The following is a 19,073-nucleotide window of genomic DNA, read 5'->3' on the forward strand; positions in this document are numbered from 1 at the left end:
GGCTTAGCCTTTGGATGTAGTTGCAATTATTACGTAATTTATAATTTACGTATTTGTGTACACACTTTTTATACAACATAAGAACAGTGTATATTACGTATATGAGCACTGATAGACATTATATCCCTTTATGATAGAAAAGGCTGGAAGTTTTGCGTTTTAAATGGCGAAATAATTCGCATTTTTAAAGTGAAGTTTTGTTTTGTTTCTAATATTTTAGCTGCTGGTTCTGTATGATTTTAAACTCACAAGCTGTTGAATTGGTAATTGGCAATTTGTTTTCTAATTGGTTAATTAGTTAACAGCACCCTTTTTAAAGAAAGTTTGCTACTACAACTGGTTGTTTCATTTTGTCTGAGGAAGGAGAGATAGGAGTCTCTCCGAAAGTGCTTGTGGTTAATAAAAGCTCTAATATTACAGCGCATGGACTTTTGTTGCCTTCTTTGGAACAGTTTTACCGGACTGTGGATTTTACTTTATCTGTTTTCCTTACGCTTAGCAGCTTGTTCCCTCGAATTTTTGTTCTTTCGTCTTCTGGAGGGGATGTGGGACAAAGTCCATTTTTTGGATGAGATTCTGGAATGCGATGTTAAGCTTTACAAGTCAGTGTAAGTTTCTTGCTTGAAAATCCTACTAACAAGTAACTTGCATTATACCAGCATGCACCCGTTACATGAATATTCCAAAAAGGACAGCTCATAAGAGCCATCAGTCGAATGACAAGTGAAATGGGAGACTTTGAAGGAAATAGAATTTACTACTACCTTGTTTGTTGAAAAGAGCAGGCTGAAATGTCAGACTAGGGACAGTCTTTCCAGCCATCCTTGAGCATGAGCTTTCCAAAATACAAAGCAGAACCATGACTGGAACACATCTGAAGCTGATAATTGTTTGGACATGACTGTAGATAGTGGAATCAGAAACATTTGACAACTGGAAAGAAACATTGTCCCAACATCACACAAAATGGGAACTAACATATGTAGATACATCTCCGAAAATTTAGAACATTTGCTTTACACTTCAGTTAAAATACCCTGGAACTCAGAGAAAAGGAGTTGTATACATTGTGTGCATACTGTAGTGCATTCTACATTGGTATGACTACAAGAACCCTATGCACTAGAATAAAGGAACATTACTACAATATTAGAAAACAAGACAAATGCTATCACCTGTCCCATGTACAAAAACCTTTTGTTTTCTGTGCTGGAGCAAAAGATGATTTTAGGGGTGTCAATTTCAAAACAAATCTTTAACAAAAGGAGGCCTTATGGCAAAAGCAGGTTAAATTCAGACAAACCTGGTATGAGGCCGTTAACATTAAATGTTTTTTTGAAAGACTGTATAGAGTCTATACAAGAGTTTTGAAATTATTACGTAACTAGGTGGAAAGACTTGTTTACTGGTGCAGAGGCATTTCAAAACTTTAAATGTGATGTAGAGAACATAATTTTATTCTGAAGTTTGGTTACGAAAAAATGGATTAAAAGTAGTGCTAATATGTGGCTTTCACTTTTCTGCATCCTCCAGTTTTTTGGTTCTTGTGGTCATTCAGGAGTTTTTAACTCTAGCTCTCCCAGTGTGAAAAACTCAGGCCAGTAGACTACATTATTTGTGTGCAAATACAGTAACTGGACAGAAAGTGTATTGCGTGGCTGCCACGAAAAAAAAGATGCAACCTCCAGGCATTACTTTCAGTAACCTACAGGAAAATACAAAACTGCAGAGACCCCGTTTAAATAAAGTAAAACAAACAAAAAGGCTGAAAAAAGGACTTCTGCGGGAAGTTAAGAAAACTAGTACTACCTGTGGTGTACTTAGTGGGATTACAATATATGTGGTGTACTTAATGTGGGATTACAATGCAATAATCATATTTGTGAAATGACTGAAAAAATATTGGGAAGTTAAGAAAACATTTAACTAGTACTATTTGTGGTTTACGGTTCTTTACATGTTATAAAGAACTATTTTTGTGCAATGGGGACTGTAAATGGGTACCTTTCTCCCTTCTTGCTCACTTAAGAAATGCAAGCACTGTAATGTAAAAAGCCAGGTTAAGAGCATGCCAAGAAAATTTTTCACTTCTTGCATGGAGTGATCCCTTGGCAAATGTATGCTTAGTAGCAATTCTGTATCCGGCCCTCCTGTCTCCACAGGGACTATCCAATAAAGAGAAATTGGCTGGTTTAGAGGACAGATTGGTGACTACAGGAAAGAATTGAAAAGAACTGAAAATGTGAATTTGATAACCACCCTGGAAAAAAGGGAGGGGCTTAACTGCAACAGGAGCTCCAATAGCTAAAAAAAAAAAACCAAACAGATTTTTAGTGCCAAGGGCCTAACTGGTAATGGAGGATTACACTGACATTTATATTCCACCTAAAACCAATACAATAAACTCAGTTAACTGAACTCACGCAACCGGAGGGGAAACAATTGGTCAGGCCTATTTAATAGCAACTCAAGCAACCAGAAAAAAAGTTGTCTTACCATAACGTTTCATCTGTTTGTTGTAGATCTTCATTCATTACAGAAAGGACTTCGGTTCAGTCCTCTGAACTGACACTGCCTTTTCAAAGCTCGCGCCAGCCAAAAACTAAGACTGACCCATACCCATAATGCCCCTCCAGAGTTTGGCCACCCCTATATTATAGGGATAGTAAACAGTAGAAGGCTCTGAGCAAATACCTTAACCAGGAGCTCTAAAGTCCACCAGGAGTCCAGGCAGGGGGAAGGAGGGCATGACGTAATGAATAATTATCTACAACACAGATGGAACGTTATGGTAAGACTACTTCAAGGAATAGATTTATAACAAATACAGAGTCCCCAGCTACTAGTCCTCGGTGGCTGTAAGGAAGGATATCCCCAAGCACCACAGAACCAAAAAGATGCTTGTCCCCTGGAGACTAGATCCAATTTGTAATGAGTGATAAAAAGGTATGAGGTCTTGCCCCAAGTGACTGCTGTGATCTCATCCATAGAGGCTCTGGAATGAAGCGCCATAGAAGTAGCCATCGACCTAGTAGAATGAGCTGTCATTATCAAAGTAAGGATAGTTTATTCTGATGGTAGATTTTTAAGCAAGGACAGTGTCACTTTGGAGACTATTTGGGTCCTGCAAAGGCTAAAAACAATTAGATCAGTTTTCTTGAAAGATTGTCCTGTCCAAATAAAAACGAAGCTGCCTATGAACATAAAGGGTGTGCAAGATACTCCCCTTGGTTTGAATGCTGAGGGAAGAAAACCAGCAGGTCAATAGGATTACCTTGGGCAAGAAGGATCAGTACGAAAGGACACTATCCTTGTGGAAATTTAAGTAAAGTCTCTTGACACTCAAGGCCTGCAACTCAAACTCTTCTCGCTGATTAAGTGCTACCAGAAGTAGTCTTCCATGATAAAAATTTATCACCACATGAATCAAAAAGCTGCTAAGGCTCCTGCATGTAGAAGAGTAGTCCGGTATTGTAGGGTCTTTTGAATAGGCAGAGAAAAAGGTCCGTTTTGGTCTTTGGCCCAAGTAGAGAACCTAGTCCATTTACTAGAATAAATGTTTCTGGTGGAAGGCTTGTGTGAAGCCAGAAGAATCTCAAACAGGAGAGGAGATATATCAGGCAGCCTGGCAATCACTGGAAGTGGAGGAACCAAGCTGTGAGCTTGAGGCTGTGGAGACTAGTAAATCAGAGGATGAAACAGACCTTCAGACTGATCCAGGATCCACAGGCTGTGAATCAGATCAGCCCATAGGAAACAGTTGACAGGGCCAATAAGGGGCGATGAGGATCACCTCGTTTCCTGACAAATTTCAGGAGGAGGGGAAATGGAAGGCATACAGTAGACCCAGGGGCAATCATGCATTAGAGTGTCCCTTGGCGACCCCCCCGGATGGGGGGGGGTAGTTTCTGCATTCCGATCCGCTATTACAGGATTGAGGAACCAGAGGCATCAACTTGTTGTTACAGGGGCTTATAGATGTGGAATTATACAATTTTCTTAAAAACAGTCATACCTGAAATCTTTGGTATTCCTAAAATACATAAAGGTACAACAGATCCCCCAATGAGACCAATAGTTACATCTAGGGGATCAAAGACCCAACCTCTTGGCATATATGTGGATACCAAATTAAAAGGTTTTATTTCAACTATGTACACAGTGATTGATTCCTGGGATTTCCTGAAGAAATTCAGTACAATACCATTTCACAAAGAATATTTTATTTTTAACAATTTATGTAAAAGATTTTTCTGTAATTCCACACAAGGAAGGTATGGAATGATTTGAAAAAATTACAGAGTTCAACATGCTGAACCCAGAAGAATTCAGGTTAGTTTTGGAAAATATGGAATTAGTTTTAAAATATTATTTTCAAGGAGATATTTATCATCAACTGGACGGAGTTGCCATGGGTTCAGCATGTGCACCCATTTATGCAAATATAATAATGTTTTGGGAGAAAACATTTTTGGGTCAAATTTTCAACACAAGGCATTTGATTCCTGGACGACATTATTAATTACATGAATGGAGGAAAAGAACTAATTGAACAATTTATGGAATATGTAAATGGTAGTACAATTTGAAATTTACATAAGAGTAATAAGGATGAAATACATTAGATGTAATGATTATTAAAGATTATATGAAAAAAGCATACAAATCAAAAATTCAGAAAAAAATGTTACTCAAACTCATACCTGCATTACCAAAGTGAACATCCTTGCCATATAAAAAGAAATATAGTAAAGGAACAAATTAGAGTATCCAGAATGACAGTTTTGTGAATTTATAAATGAATTAGATGTTGTACAGATGCTGAGTGGTTACCCCAATATGGTGGAAAATACAAATAATTAACGTAATAGTAGATACAGGCCATTATTGGTTAATGGACAGTTTGATAAAGGGGTATTCAATAATGCCACCAGTATGGACACAAGTATGAATGAGTATGACACAATAAGGATAATATGGAAACAAATAGATAAGGAAATACCCCGGTTAATTTTAACTTATTATTCTGACATAGGTTGGTTAAAGGGCATTAATGGGATTTGGAATATGTTTAAAACAATGCCCATGAGAATACATCTTAGAGAAAAAGGTACAAGAAAAAGGGGCATTACTAAAGGTGGGCACAAATGTGGGAAGTATGCACAATGCTCATACATTGCCTGTAGAAAGGATATTTATATACCCAGCATTCATTTTACAATTAAAAGTCATACCTATACAAGTTGTTATACAAAAGGAGTGGTTTATTTAGCTTATTAGGTTCATAGGTTTATACTAGGCTATCTGCCCTAAGGCATTTATAAGCCTAGCCCAAATTTGTGGCTTACGCCACCCCTTATATGAAAAATACTGTGCCCATTAGTTTGTTGTGCCTCTGTCCAGCAGTGACACAGATGATTCCCGGGATAAACCTACGATCTCCCATCCACAGGTAAAGATTTCTCTTGAACAGAGCCAGCGAGGTGCTCTGCCTCACATGGACCGGGATTTTATTCCACAGCAGGATGTCAGGCACATGTCACCTATGAGCAGACAGTATGCAACTGAATAGAGCTTGAGTTTCTTCAACCTGGCAGCATATGACAGTGGAGTCCCTTTATCCTTTTGGTGAGGAACTTTTGGGGTCTCTCCAATTGCTGCTGATGTCGGGTGCGATACATCCCGAATGGGGCATTGTAGGTATCATTGATCTGATAAGTGAAGAGTACAGGGGAACAATGACCTCACTAGATCAGGATGTGAATCCCTTCATGATCAGGTGGGCAATGTAGAAGGTCTTTCTAACCACTTTAGCAACATGAGTGTCAAAAGAAAGGCCACTGTCAACCTGGGTCCACAGGTCCCCGATAACCTCTTCTGTGCTTATCTGTGCTTAGTGGATTGCCACCTATATGGTAGCTTGGGGTTACCTTGTTGTCAATCATGCTGGGGATATTATAAAGGCAAGACAGAAAGACATCTGAAAACCCGTATATATGAACATATTAGGGACATTAACGAAAAGAATGAGAATAATGCACTTTATAGGCTTTCAACAACTTGTCAGAATATGGATTTTTGGGTACTAGAGGTAGTGAAACAAAAGGAAAGGAGAGGCGATTGGGAAACTTTCCTGGAATATCGAGAGAGGATTTGGCAGATTAGACTGGATATCCAGGAATGAATGATTGTATTTCAATCAAACCTGCCTTAAAAATATTGGCATCCAGCCATGTCAGAAAGAAGAAATGATACATACACACACACACACACACACACACACACACACACAATATATAAAATAAATATTTATTTCTTGCATACGTTTTTAAAATTCATTTATGAAACATTTTAGGATATTTGGTATATTTATATAATTTTTGATTTTATTATAATTACTATTTAAAAGATAGTTAACCAACATATTTAACATAGGTGACCAACAAAAATTTGTAAGGTATTTTTTTATATATATAGATTTTTTTTTTAGGAAGTAAACAATATGTTTTTGTAATAGGGTCATGCACATCAATATGAAGAAAATTGTTGTCCATATTAACTGCCCTAAAGATTTTATGGTTTATGTATATGAATTCGTTTATATGAAGTATGAAGAACCCAAACTAACCTCTCACGTCTTCTTCTCACTAAGTTACTAAGTCTTAATGACTGTATAATCTAACTGCCTAATGAAAACCAGAATTATATCTTGCCTTTCAATTGATTGGACTCTCTTTTATATCATATGACTCAAGTCTCCCTACTATGCAACATAATACTTAACATAAGATACTACAATCAAATGTGTTTTGAACTGAACACTATTTACTAAACTACTTACTCCAATATGTTCGTTCATGCATAAAATAGCTTAACTTTATATGGTACGTCCACCTGTTAAACTTTGAATTGTTTTATTTTTTGATTTAAGTAAAATATTGTTCTGTACTACAAATGTAAAATAAAATAAGTGTTTCTTATATATTTTTAACATATATACACACATATATACACATATATATATATAATTTAAACAGAATTAATGTGTTTAACTGTAGATTCTGATAGTCTCAGGATAAAGCACGCTCAATCTGTTGACAAAGCACGCTCAATCTGTTTTAAATCGAGACGGTGTGTTTAAAGAGTTTGCAAGATGGTCAGTCAGTCTTCTTATATACGTATAGGTGGAGGACAACCTTTATTGTTACCTACAGCAAGATTTTGTCTGTTCCTGCTCAGATTGTCCACAGAGTGGGTGGGTTAAGACAAACCCTGTGGTAGACAGTGACAGGATGTTGAAGACCACAATGAATTTGTGTTTTTGCTGGGAACATTTGAGATTTGTCCCTGTTGATCGTAATCCCCAAGCAGACAGCGAAGCCTTGAGTGTAAGGGAGGCTGTGGGTTAGAAGATTCCTGGTCAAGGCAAGAGCCAATCGTCTAGATACAGAAACGCCTGGAATCCTTGTAGTGTAAGATTAGCTACTACAACTGCCATACATTTGGTGAACACTGGGGGGGGGGGGGCTGTCTAGAAACAGAATGGCAGTGCCCTGAACTGGTAATGATCGGCTCCCAGCTGGAAGTGGAAAAATCTCCGGGAGCACTGATCCATCTTTATGCAGTAATAGAAGTCCTGGAGATCTACAGCACATCCAGTTGTCCTTCCCTAGAAAGGGAAGAATGGACTGTACCGTGACCATCCGGAATTTGAGGTTTGATAAATTTGTTCAATAGGCTGAAATCCAGGATTGGTCTCCAGTCCCCTGTCTTTGGCACTAAAAAGAACCAAGAGTAAAACCTGGATCCTCTCTGGTGGGACTGGTTGGATGACTAGCAGCTTTGCCATTTCTAAGGCTGCCACCTCCCCTCTGATTTACATCAGGGATTCATTTGACTGGTATGGGAGTCAAATCGAATGTAGCCTCTGGATATTATTCTTCATTGGCTAAGTTGCCAGGGTGGTAGGTGCAGAGATGACAGACTGCTTCCAGAGGAAAGCAATCTGGCTGCTGCTCAGGAGTGCTGGTAGGGTTGGCCAGAGAATCAATCTCTAGCACCCTGGTTAAGTGAACCCCCTCTACCCTGAAAGGGACAGTCTTCCAGATGAGATGTTACCCCCCCCTGCCCTGGGGGGGGGGGTTGCTCACCACGAGGGTCACGAAGAGATCCTTGGGGATTTCTTGAACCACAATTTCCTTCCCCTCTGATTCCTGGAGTAGGACCTGGGAACATGTGCCCACATCAGACAGGGCATTTTATCTCTGTGCTAGTGTCTCATATTAAGTGCAGATTCAACAGGTATGTTAAGGAAGATTTAAAGGGGTCTGTGAAATCACAAACGCATCCAAGTAAGACGTCTCATGACAATGCCTGATGCAGCAGCTTGAGCTACCACCTTGGTGGTGTGGGATCAAGCGCAACAGAGAGAAGGCACATCTGACAAGGAAAGCTGCAAATTAGATCTGGAGATGAGCATTACTGGTAGGTCATAGCTGAAAGTTTTTTGGCTGACGCGAGCTTGGAAACTGCCGTGTCGGTTCAGAGGAGGGAACCGAAGTACTACTACTAAGAAATGAAGATTTACAACAACATCTACAGTTTAACTGCCTCTACCAATTTATGGCTGCCAAGAGTTTACTGTATAATGGACCAACTTCCAAGGAATTATTTACAGGTGGGAATTTAATTTCGTGTGCCGCAGTGTGTCAGGGGGATTTAAAGTGAAAATATAGGACAGATTTTTGAAGATCGTTATGACAATATTTAGCAAGAGTTGAGTGAATTTACATATTCCCCCAAGACACAACTGGGCCAGGCTAGACAGAATTTACATTTCACAAGAAAAAGGGAATTTGATACACACCAAGTAACAATTTCAGATCATGCACACCAACACGCAAAATAAAGTAATGAAATAAAGAGACTGGTGCTTTCCCACCCACCTGTTGAGGAAGTTACTGAATGGGTAGTGGAGACTATTCAGAGCCATCAAAGAGCACAGAAATTACTTGTGCATAGCTAGGGCATACCATTGTTGGTGGGTCTTTATGCATGGAGTGTAAGCTGGGACTTTATGGACAGGACAGTAACATGGACAGCAAGATACAGAAATGTTTAGTCTTACAGGTCAGGCATTTTTATCAGAGAAGTTATGGAGAGCAATTAAGATCTGGGACAGAAAGATGGCAAGAGTCAAGTGGGATAGACTTCTTCCAGTAGAAGAGGGAAGACTGGGATTACCCAATTTGACAGGGGTATTTCAGAACTAAGGCTCCTACACACATTACAAGCTGTAAACTATAAAGTGGAAATGGACGAAGAACTTTGTGAGGGGACTCAAGGAGAGACCGATTCAGGACACAGGCCTTTAAGGAGAATGCAGAATATTAAAGTATTCCAAGAACTAAAACACAAATGGAAAAAAGGAGTGTGCCAGTAGGGACAACTAGTTAGGGATACGAACAGGGCAGGAGGGGGGTGGAATTTATTAGAGAAAACTGGCATAGGAACCAAGGTACTGGGACCAAATAAGAAAAAAAGTGACAAGAATGGGAAGATCTGCACTGCAGATTAGGGCTGATCTGTACAGGAAACGAATGAATCCAAGGTGGTTAGAAATTGGAGACTGGATAAGCAATTCACAAAAGGAGGACACAAGCATGTCTCCCAAATATTGGAGGGAAGAGGTGTTAAGTGGGAACATTTGCCTGACTGGGGTGAGTTGGTGGATTTTAAGATACCGTGTGGTATGCACTGCCAGCGATGCTGTATAGGCAGATTGGAGTGGTGTGATGAGAGAGGATGGAGATGCGATACAGAAACGAGTTGCCTAAACATGGTAGCGCCTTGCTGTCTACTTATGCTAGCTGCCAAAAAAGGAATTACTACAAAATGGATGTCTAAACCAGCAAAACCAACAGTGGTGAATATAGGCAAGGCAAAACTGAATTTAGAACTTTAGAAAAGGAGCAAACTACAGGAAAAATAGCAACTGTGGGAAAGATGCATACAGGGGAGGAATGAGGCTGAAAATGAAGGCATAACTTAACTGAGCCATGTAATGTTAGACTGAAAATGATTCGGTAGACAAGTGATGTACGTTTGCAACTGGAGTGTCAGTATGGTTTGTGATGTAAAATGCAGTTTGAGGTAATTAAGAGGTTGAATTTATATAGTATACACCACGTCAACTACGTTTATTAGTAACATAACTTCAAATTTACAAAGTAATCACTTGTGACATAGCAGTAAAAACAAGAGCTCCCACTAACTAACACAGCTACCTAGGCAAATTAAACTAAATGTCACTATGAATAGTTTTAGACTAATACATGGCATTTCCCTGTTTAAACACGCACATAATTTATAGTTAAAGCCCAAAAACTCCAGGGCTCTAAATGCTGCCCCCACCCCCCATAGCTTTACCAACTGCTCATGTACTTCCAAGTCTTATTCAGTTACCCCAATCTATACATTGGGTACACTACACATTGCAAGCACAACTATTAACCATACTAAGTTAATTCAAATCAGCACTTAGTAAAAAAAAACCTACCTGAGTGTGCGCAATGACTCTGATCACTTGGCAGTATTTTTTCATGGAAGCAAAGTCCTTCTCCAGTTGCTTCTTGCCCTCCTCATCCTGCCATTTCTTGCAATATTTGGTGAAGGCCTTCTTCTTGGATTTGTACCTTCAATATAAAAATTGAAAAGTTTGCGCAACCCTTCATCACACACAGTGCGAGTGGAAGGTGTTGACGCCGAAACATTTTGGCTCTTTGCCAGCTTCTAAAGCAACTTTCCACTGGCAAGCGGAGCCAGCAGCTCATCAGGCCACAGCAAGCAGTGACTGAGCGGAACTGCTAAACAATCAAAAACGTTAATATACAGGAAAACTATTGAAAAAAAAAAAAAAAGATGCAAAGGAATATCAAAAAACAGGCTCATTTTGACAAGACATACCAAACACGAAGACCTATTATAACACCAAATTTTAGCAACAAATACCTCTACAAAAGTATCATGCTTACTTAATAGCAAACAAGCAAGGTTACCCCCATACTAAAAGACCCACTCTGCTACCTTAAAACAGCACACGGAAGACCAAATACATTCAAAATTCCTACCAAGAGGATAAAAGATTTGGCCCCATCATACTTCAAAAACATTACTGCAACACCAAGCAGAAATCTGTGGGGCCACAAATCCATGGGCACTTCATACCACCCCAGACTGTCAATTCACCAGACAGTCAATTCATGCAATATATGGACAGTAACCTTTGAAGTAGATTACAACCCATTAATAAATTCTGAATGTACCCACATGTACCCCCGGGGTCAATACAACAACCCAGACTGTAGTGATGCAATTTCCAACTACTATCTTGCAAGCAAGCTAATGTCACTTTTAGTACTAAGTTACCCCTTACCCATTTCACAGTTAATCAAGTTTGGGTTACTGCTATATTAAACTTTCTTGGAAGTGCCATTTTCAGTGTATTCCACACCAGAAAAAAGCTTACAATGCAGGGATCCGCTTTTGAAGTCTTGCCATAAAGCTAGACAGTAATAACTGCTGAAAACCTTCCCACAATTAAGCCTTGCTTTATTCATTCTTCAATCCAAGTGGATGTAATGGAGTTCCACTGCACCAGCACTCCCATTTTTGAAGATCACACCAAATCCACAATACATCACCACAGAATAAATGTACTGGCAGAGTTTAAAAACTTCCTTTGCTAATACTGCATGCAGCCATGGTGCATCTCACTACTCCCAACTACCTTGACCACACATCTCCCCAAGTCACCCCCTGAAAGCAGGGAGGTCAATCCATGAGGTGTGCATCAACATGCTTTGGCTCCTTCAAACTAGACCAGCTCAAAATTACACAATTTTAACTTACCAGTTTTTGTAGAAACGACGCTTGCACTCATCGCTGATGTGTTCTGAAAAAATAGTCTTGAAACTTCGGAGACCGCGTGGAGTCATGACATAACCTACAATTCCAACAATAACCATGGGAGGAGTCTCCACAATGGTAACTGCTTCCACGACTTCCTTTTTATTCACCTCTGGGAGAAGCAAGCAAATTGAAAATCAAACTTTGCAGCAAAGCAATCTACATACCTCAATGCAGTGACATTTTAAATTGTTGCACAAGAGGCGGTACACACCCTCACTTCTAATCTACTAAAGGAAAATGTAAACGTTTCATGGGGTACAGGGTTAGATTCCTTCAGCCGCTATTTTGGATAGCACAGTGGTGCAGCAGTTGTCACCACCTCACAGCTAGAGGTTCTCTGGTTCAGTTCTCAGTCGGGGTGCCTTCTGCGCAGAGCGTGCAGAGTTCTGCATGGCCTCCCTGCGGTCATGTGAGTTTCCTCTAGGTGCTCCAGTTTCCTCCCACACAGATGCGAGTCTGGGGATTTCTACCTGGCACTCTGCTGAAAACAGTTGTCAAATTGTCAAATCTTAAGTCAAAGGGAGAGGTGCATGCAGCCTGCCAAGAATCCAACCCATCATGTGCCTTCTACAGAACTTACATTTGCATCCATACCACAAAACCATGTGCGACCTTTGAACTTGTGATCAAGTATTTGTTTATACCACAAAATATATATTGTGTGAATACTAAGCCTAGCCAACATCCCGAGAACAGGATAAAACCCTGTACTTTGTCTTCATGCCTTAAGGGTTATCATTCTGTTCACAGGTAAACAATATGCTATCAGCCTGCAAATTTTAAGACTCAAATTCTGCCTTACACAGCTGGATACGCAGTGTTCAGACACAGGCAGCATCCACAGCAATGCTCTGACAGAGCAGCACTTAAAATAATGAGTCTCAAACTCAACATGCTTTTAGAACTCAAAACTGGACAAGCCACACCCACAATGAAGTGATAACATTCTGCCTTACTATTTAAAAACATTCTGCCTTACTATTTAAAAACTAAAGTCCAGTATACATCCGAAAAGATGAGCTATATTCAGAACTCGACATTCAGCAACAACTGCAAAGCAAGTTGGTTATGTCCGCCCGTCGAGTGTATCATCATACTGTGCTCACCAAATCACTTATTACAACCACATAAGAAAAATGTCAGTGAGATTTCTCTGAAATGTGCAGAAGTAGTTTTGGTCAATGCTATGACCAACTACTCACCATCCTTTTAACTATAAACTCATGCGATCACACAAGAAATCACTATCCTACAAGCCTTAAGATTCACCACCTTCTTTGGAGTTTACTGTCTGAAATTTTTTTTTAAATGACTATACAGATACATTTACTAAACAATTCAGGAAAATTCAAATAAGCAGAAAGAACCACATTCTGAAAAAAGTGGCAACCCACCTTAGGTCACACGACATCAAATAACCACACATCTAAACCCAAGAGGAGGCAGTTCTCCCAAAACACTGAGCTAAACTGGAAACCTGCACAATGAAATGCCAATTTTAACTTGTGCCACCATGCAGCAAAATAGTTTTGTACACTATAGGTTACTGCACAGTCCACAGACTGGTCCAACTTAAATGCAATATGATTACATTACAAAACACAAAGCTACTTTACTCACTTCAAAGTCTATTTAAATACTGAAAAGACAAACTTACTTGAACCAGGCCTGTCAACCTCACGGACAATGTGGGTCATGCCTGCCTTGTATCCAAGAAAAGCAGTCAGGTGAATAGGCTTGCTGGGGTCATCCTTGGGAAAACTCTTAACCTTTCCCCTGTGTCTGCAACTGCGCTTGCGTGGTAGAAATCCCAGAGAGCCATGCCTTGGAGCAGAAAATTTCCTATGGGACTAAAGACAAGAAAAGAAAAATTGCACTAAAACCGAAGTCTAAACTCAGACGATTCAAATCAAGTCCACAGCTAAAAGTAGTTCTCCTGGCTACAAATGTACTAAAGCAACCACATTTTAGTAATAGCGGCCACCCCCACCAAAAGACAGCACATTTCAATTAATCAAACATTTATATCTGCCTCAAACTTATTTGCCAAATACACTATGCAGCAATCTTCACATTCTGCAAAGCAACTTAACTATATCAATTTTAACAGCTTACCCGGGTCTGTACAAAATAAGTTTGTGGCCTCCATTTCTCAAACGTTGTGGCAGTTATGTTGTCTAGTACAACTGGACATGTACTATAAAATTCAGTCATATGACAAGGAGGGGAAAAGTCACTCAAACTATCCCAGAAATAGCGCAAGTGCACCACTCATGCAGATATCCAGCACATTAACATGCTCTATGGAGCAGAGTACAGAAAATGGCCACTGTCTTGTACAGAAATCAGCCAGTTTTTTTTTTTTTTGGGGGGGGGGGGTCTCCAAAATAGACCAAATTCAACCACATACAGCACACACCAATGGCAACCCATATTACTGATCAAATAAACTAGATACCACTTCCTAAATGCTTTACCATGCCCATTTTCAATCTCAGTTACCCGCAAAGGACCAATACAACCTAAGTGCCCGTTTCTATACAGAAACAAAATGCATCATGAATGTTGGTTATGCAACAGTCACAAGTGAAACTTGTGGTGCTAGACATTAGCCTAGTGAACTCACCCAATTAAAAGACTACACATGCGGCCAGAGGACCTTGACAAGATCAAAGCTCCCAAGGGGTTTCACCCTTGTGTACAACCCTCCACAGTAAAACATGTACGTCTACTCTTCCCAAACTTGAAGCAGCCTAGAACCAAGCTATAGGAAAGCACGGCATTTCTGTACATCGTGAGTACACATTAGCCATGAATTACAGTAAACCTAAAGTGGTGTGTCAGTCTCAACTGAATAGCCAGTTTACCCACGAGAACACCCATACAAGCAAGGTATAACACTTCCATTTCCGCTATCATAAATCAGAAGTTCTGGGTTAGGATTGGAAGTAATTCTCTTCACAGTGGGGTCAAACATACTAAAGTCAGCCAAGACTGACTGCCCTGCCTCTTATGTAAACAATGAATGCTGAATCCCACTACGCTTTACGTTACCATCACAAAATAGTGAGTTTAAGGAGTCTAGTAACAGTTAGCTTTACATGAACCTTCAAAGATTTGGAGGTGTTTTTTTATGTACTCTTTCCATCCGAACCACAGTACGGCAAACTCAGCTTAACCACAACAATGCACCAACTAGAATACAAAAGAATAGTGGTACACAATACTCAGAATGAAATGACCAGTTACACATTTTTTTTACTCTCCATCTAGCGTCTTATATTTTAAAAAAATATATATTTTAATAACTACACGTATAGATCAATAACACCAAGACATTTAAATAGCCCTCTACACAATAATACCCTCAATGTGGTGGACGCGAGAAGAAAATGCTGAACATTCGTGAAGAAGCCCAATCACTCCCAACACCAGAGCAAAAATATAAAACACCTATATCAAAGACGTCCACTTCCCCATAGCCCCCCCCCCCAAACAGGCGTAACATTTTGGCCTCCAGATTTGAGGAGAGTCTGAAGTATGTATGAGGAGTCTCTAAAGTATGTATGTTGTTGTTGTGTCTTTCGGCTTTTCCCGGTTAGGGGTAGCTACAACTCCGGTCCGCCAATGATTGGCAGTTAGATTTTTACGCGTCGAGTTGCCAGCCCTGACGCACCTTCAACGAAGGTACGCCCACTCACGCATGTCTCCGCGCAGAAGACGCTCTAGCTGAGAGTCGAACCGGAGATTGCCTTACTGTGAGGCGACGACGCTACCGCAGTACCACCACAGTACCAAGTATACAAACGGCTAACTCCGTTTTCAGAGGCCACGTGGTTACGCGTCGATGCACGATCAAAGTACTTGAGCAAAAAAAAAAAAAGTCTAAAAGTCTCCAATGGAGCCATAAAGCTCAATTGACTGCCACTTTGACGTTAAGACGCATAGTACAGGTTCCTTTTCACTTTTAATCATGCCAACGGGGACAATGCAGTGAGACGTCACACATTTTCTTAAGTAGGAAAATTTTGAAGTGTCAAAATAGCGTTAAATATCACCCACAAAAAGATCCTTACGTCAATCTTAACACCTGCACAAAAACTGTCTGCACTTAATATGGCGCCTAGGCCTTGCACTATACAACGTGGTCAACAACTCGACTCGCATATCGCCACCAAATAACTCTCACGATCCCCCTATACACAACAGTATAAATACATGCAATAGTAAACGACTGCAGAAGTGTAGGAAAAAACTAATAAATCTAGTACAAAAGTGCCACTATTCTAACTTCTCACCACTACCTTAAGTCTTCTAAAAACAGACTAAAATTTGTAAAATGCGTATTCCATTTAAGAAACGTAAACTCGTATAAACTCTCCATTAATAGGGAGACATGTTTCATCATTACACAAAAAAAGGCAACCCACTAAGAGAACCACATACAAATATGAACTAACCATTTTGCTCGTCAGTAGGAAAGAAAGATAAGCCTTCCTGTACACTGTATTTATACCCTCGGTGACGCAATTATATTACCGCAGCCCGATGACTTGCTCCTCTAACAGAACAGGCATTGAGGTATGACACAACGTGTTTTGCTGTCTCAAGATTTAAACGTCATTGTCTAACTTCATTGCAACTAAGCCTTTTTAATGTATTGCCTCCTTAAAATATTTCGAAGGAGATTCTTGTGATAAGTACGGGCATTATTTCAAAGACGTACCCCACTATACCCCCTCAACTCTTTTGCTCCTGAACTTTGGACTAAGCCAAAAATAATGGGCGGGTTGTGACCAATTGTCGTGTAATAAAATACAGTACGTGCGCAGCGTATTGTAGTATATTGGCTTATCCCTGGCCGTTTCGCGCTGGAATGAGCGTGGCTGGCGTGATTGACAGGACTAATGCCTGCGATGGCGTATGCAAATAATGGTTGATTGGCATGCCATGATGATTTGCTATTGACATCAGGCATATATTTGATTGTTGATTAGTTTCTATTTCAAGTAATTCTTTCTCAGTGGACTGCAAGCTGAGAGTTGGTATATGGAAGTAGGGTGTGTGTGTGGTGGGGGGCAACCCCATTCTTGTAGTGTTTTAAAAGTTAGATTGGGCTGAAGTAAAACTCTATATAACGAACTGGCAAGCATGCTCTGTTAACTGTCTGATAACACTACAACATCTGCCCGCCACTTCATATCAGCAAGCATCAATGTGAATTTTAAGACATTTGAAACGTGAATGTCTGGCATTATTGAGTGACTTTAATCCTCGGTGATTTAAACTAAAAACTGAATGCTCAACATGTAGCAGCAAAACTAGAGATGGAGGGGGGAAGAGGGGCGAAGGGGTGTACTTGCAATTAGGTAGTTACCACCTGTCCCACTTTGCGAGAGACAGTCCCTCTTTGGGCAGTTGTGTCCTGCAAATAAAATTGTAAAAATGGCAAATGTCCTGAGATATTGGGGCAAAATTATTTCCTACATTTTATGTAATAGTTGCATTAAACAGTTATTCTGTATCTGAAACACCTGAATGTTATAAGAAACAGAATAAGCAACTAAAATGCTACAATAATAAGCCTTTATTTAGGCAAAAAAGTGAAGTTCTGCCCCTTGTACTGGCCACAAGTATGTTTTGGCCTGCAAAATCTGATGTTTGTACCACAATTGTCCCACTTTGGGCATTTGAAAAGATGGCAACCCTACTTCCAATGCCTTATTTTTTTTTCATTCATTGGCTCAAAACAAGATATATGAGAATGTGTTCCATTAATAGCAAAGTGAACGTTAAGTAGTGTGTTTGTGTTTCCATCTACGTATATGTGTGTGTCTGTTTTGTCTTTTTCTGTTTCTGAATGTGTTTGCATGCTTTTGTAAGGATGTGTATATAGCTGTATGTTTGTGGACATTAAATACTTATTTTTTTGTGACGTAAAATATTTCCTTTGAAGGGTGGGTTTCTAATCCTCAATATAACCCTTCCTTCAACAATTACATATATTAAAGCAGGTCTGAAACATTAGACGGAGGAGCTATTTTACATATATATATGTGCATAAAATTTAAAAAATAAAATAACAGTCCATTCTCTAAGTGCAGTAATGCTTTCCAGGGTGTGTGTTATCGTGGGAATAATGCCCTTCCAGGGGTGTATAGGCACACCGCTTGTGGCGTTGGGCCTCAGAACACCCCTAGAATTGCATTATTTCCACAATAACACATACCCTGTTGGGCACTATTGCTTGCTTAGGTACTGATTACGTTTGAAGGTTAAGGGGTTGCTCAGCATAGCTGTATCCTTAATATGGCTCAATGCAAAATGTCACACCTTGTAATTGCCCAGACTTTTGCCTCATATTTTTGGTCTGTTTCTCATAAAAGATGTGGTTTTCTAGCCAATTTGCTTTTTCCATCTCAGCTTCAGATTATTCATTCTATACTATATCAACCTTACTACTGCCCTAGCCTATCCTCCTTTATGTCTCACTACTCTCCCACTAGACAACTTCACAGTTCTGACCAAGACTTACTATGTATCCACAAACCTAGGACTAAAATGGGTAGTAACCTATATAGCCATCATCCTACCATTGCATGGAACAAGCTTCCACTTCAAATTAGATTAATAAAACAACCTAAACAATTCAAAGCAGCTGCCAAAGAACACTTAAAAACACTCTGGTCCTGCCTCTGTACTCAACCACCATAAACTGTATCCACCCATAAACTAATCAATACCACAAACATTGCTCTACACCCTTCCACACTAACACATCTATTCCAATTCCTGACTATGTCTATCTGTGCTCTCTAGCTTATATTATATATGCCTCAGTTTAACCTCTTCCCTCTCTACATCCCCCCTAAATCACCTCTTAAAAGTAACCAATGTCTATATAAAACTAATACTTTAAGACTGTAAGGAATATTTCTATTCCATTTTCACATATATTCTGCATTACTAATGATTATGTATAAATAGTCTAAACTTGCATAATGTTGTAAATGCAAAACCAAATGCTGTTGTATCTGTAACTGTTTTTATTGTATTGTATAATGTTTCTGGAGCTTTTCTCCCAGGGCCTCTGCTGAAAAAGA

General features: G+C 39.6%; 1 protein-coding gene across 2 annotated transcripts in view; it reads right to left on the reverse strand.

The window, feature by feature from the left end:
• Nucleotides 1-16,560, reverse strand: part of RPL3 (ribosomal protein L3) — a 35,393-nt gene extending 18,833 nt beyond the window's left edge. Inside the window, exons 1-4 of one of the 2 annotated variants that reach the window (XM_044066373.1) lie at nucleotides 16,431-16,560; nucleotides 13,628-13,820; nucleotides 11,911-12,079; nucleotides 10,559-10,694 (exon numbers count right to left, since the gene is read on the reverse strand). In XM_044066373.1, coding sequence (XP_043922308.1) covers nucleotides 10,559-10,694; nucleotides 11,911-12,079; nucleotides 13,628-13,820; nucleotides 16,431-16,433 — 501 coding nt within the window. In that variant the 5' untranslated portion in view covers nucleotides 16,434-16,560. Of the gene's footprint in view, nucleotides 1-10,558; nucleotides 10,695-11,910; nucleotides 12,080-13,627; nucleotides 13,821-14,085; nucleotides 14,200-16,430 lie in introns of those variants that run through there. The other variant, XM_044066366.1, reaches the window with a different exon arrangement.
• Between the last annotated feature and the right edge of the window lie 2,513 nt (nucleotides 16,561-19,073).

Source organism: Protopterus annectens, chromosome 1.part0 (assembly GCF_019279795.1).
Source record: "Protopterus annectens isolate FY-2018-M chromosome 1.part0, PAN1.0, whole genome shotgun sequence".
NCBI classification, from domain to species: domain Eukaryota; kingdom Metazoa; phylum Chordata; order Ceratodontiformes; family Protopteridae; genus Protopterus; species Protopterus annectens.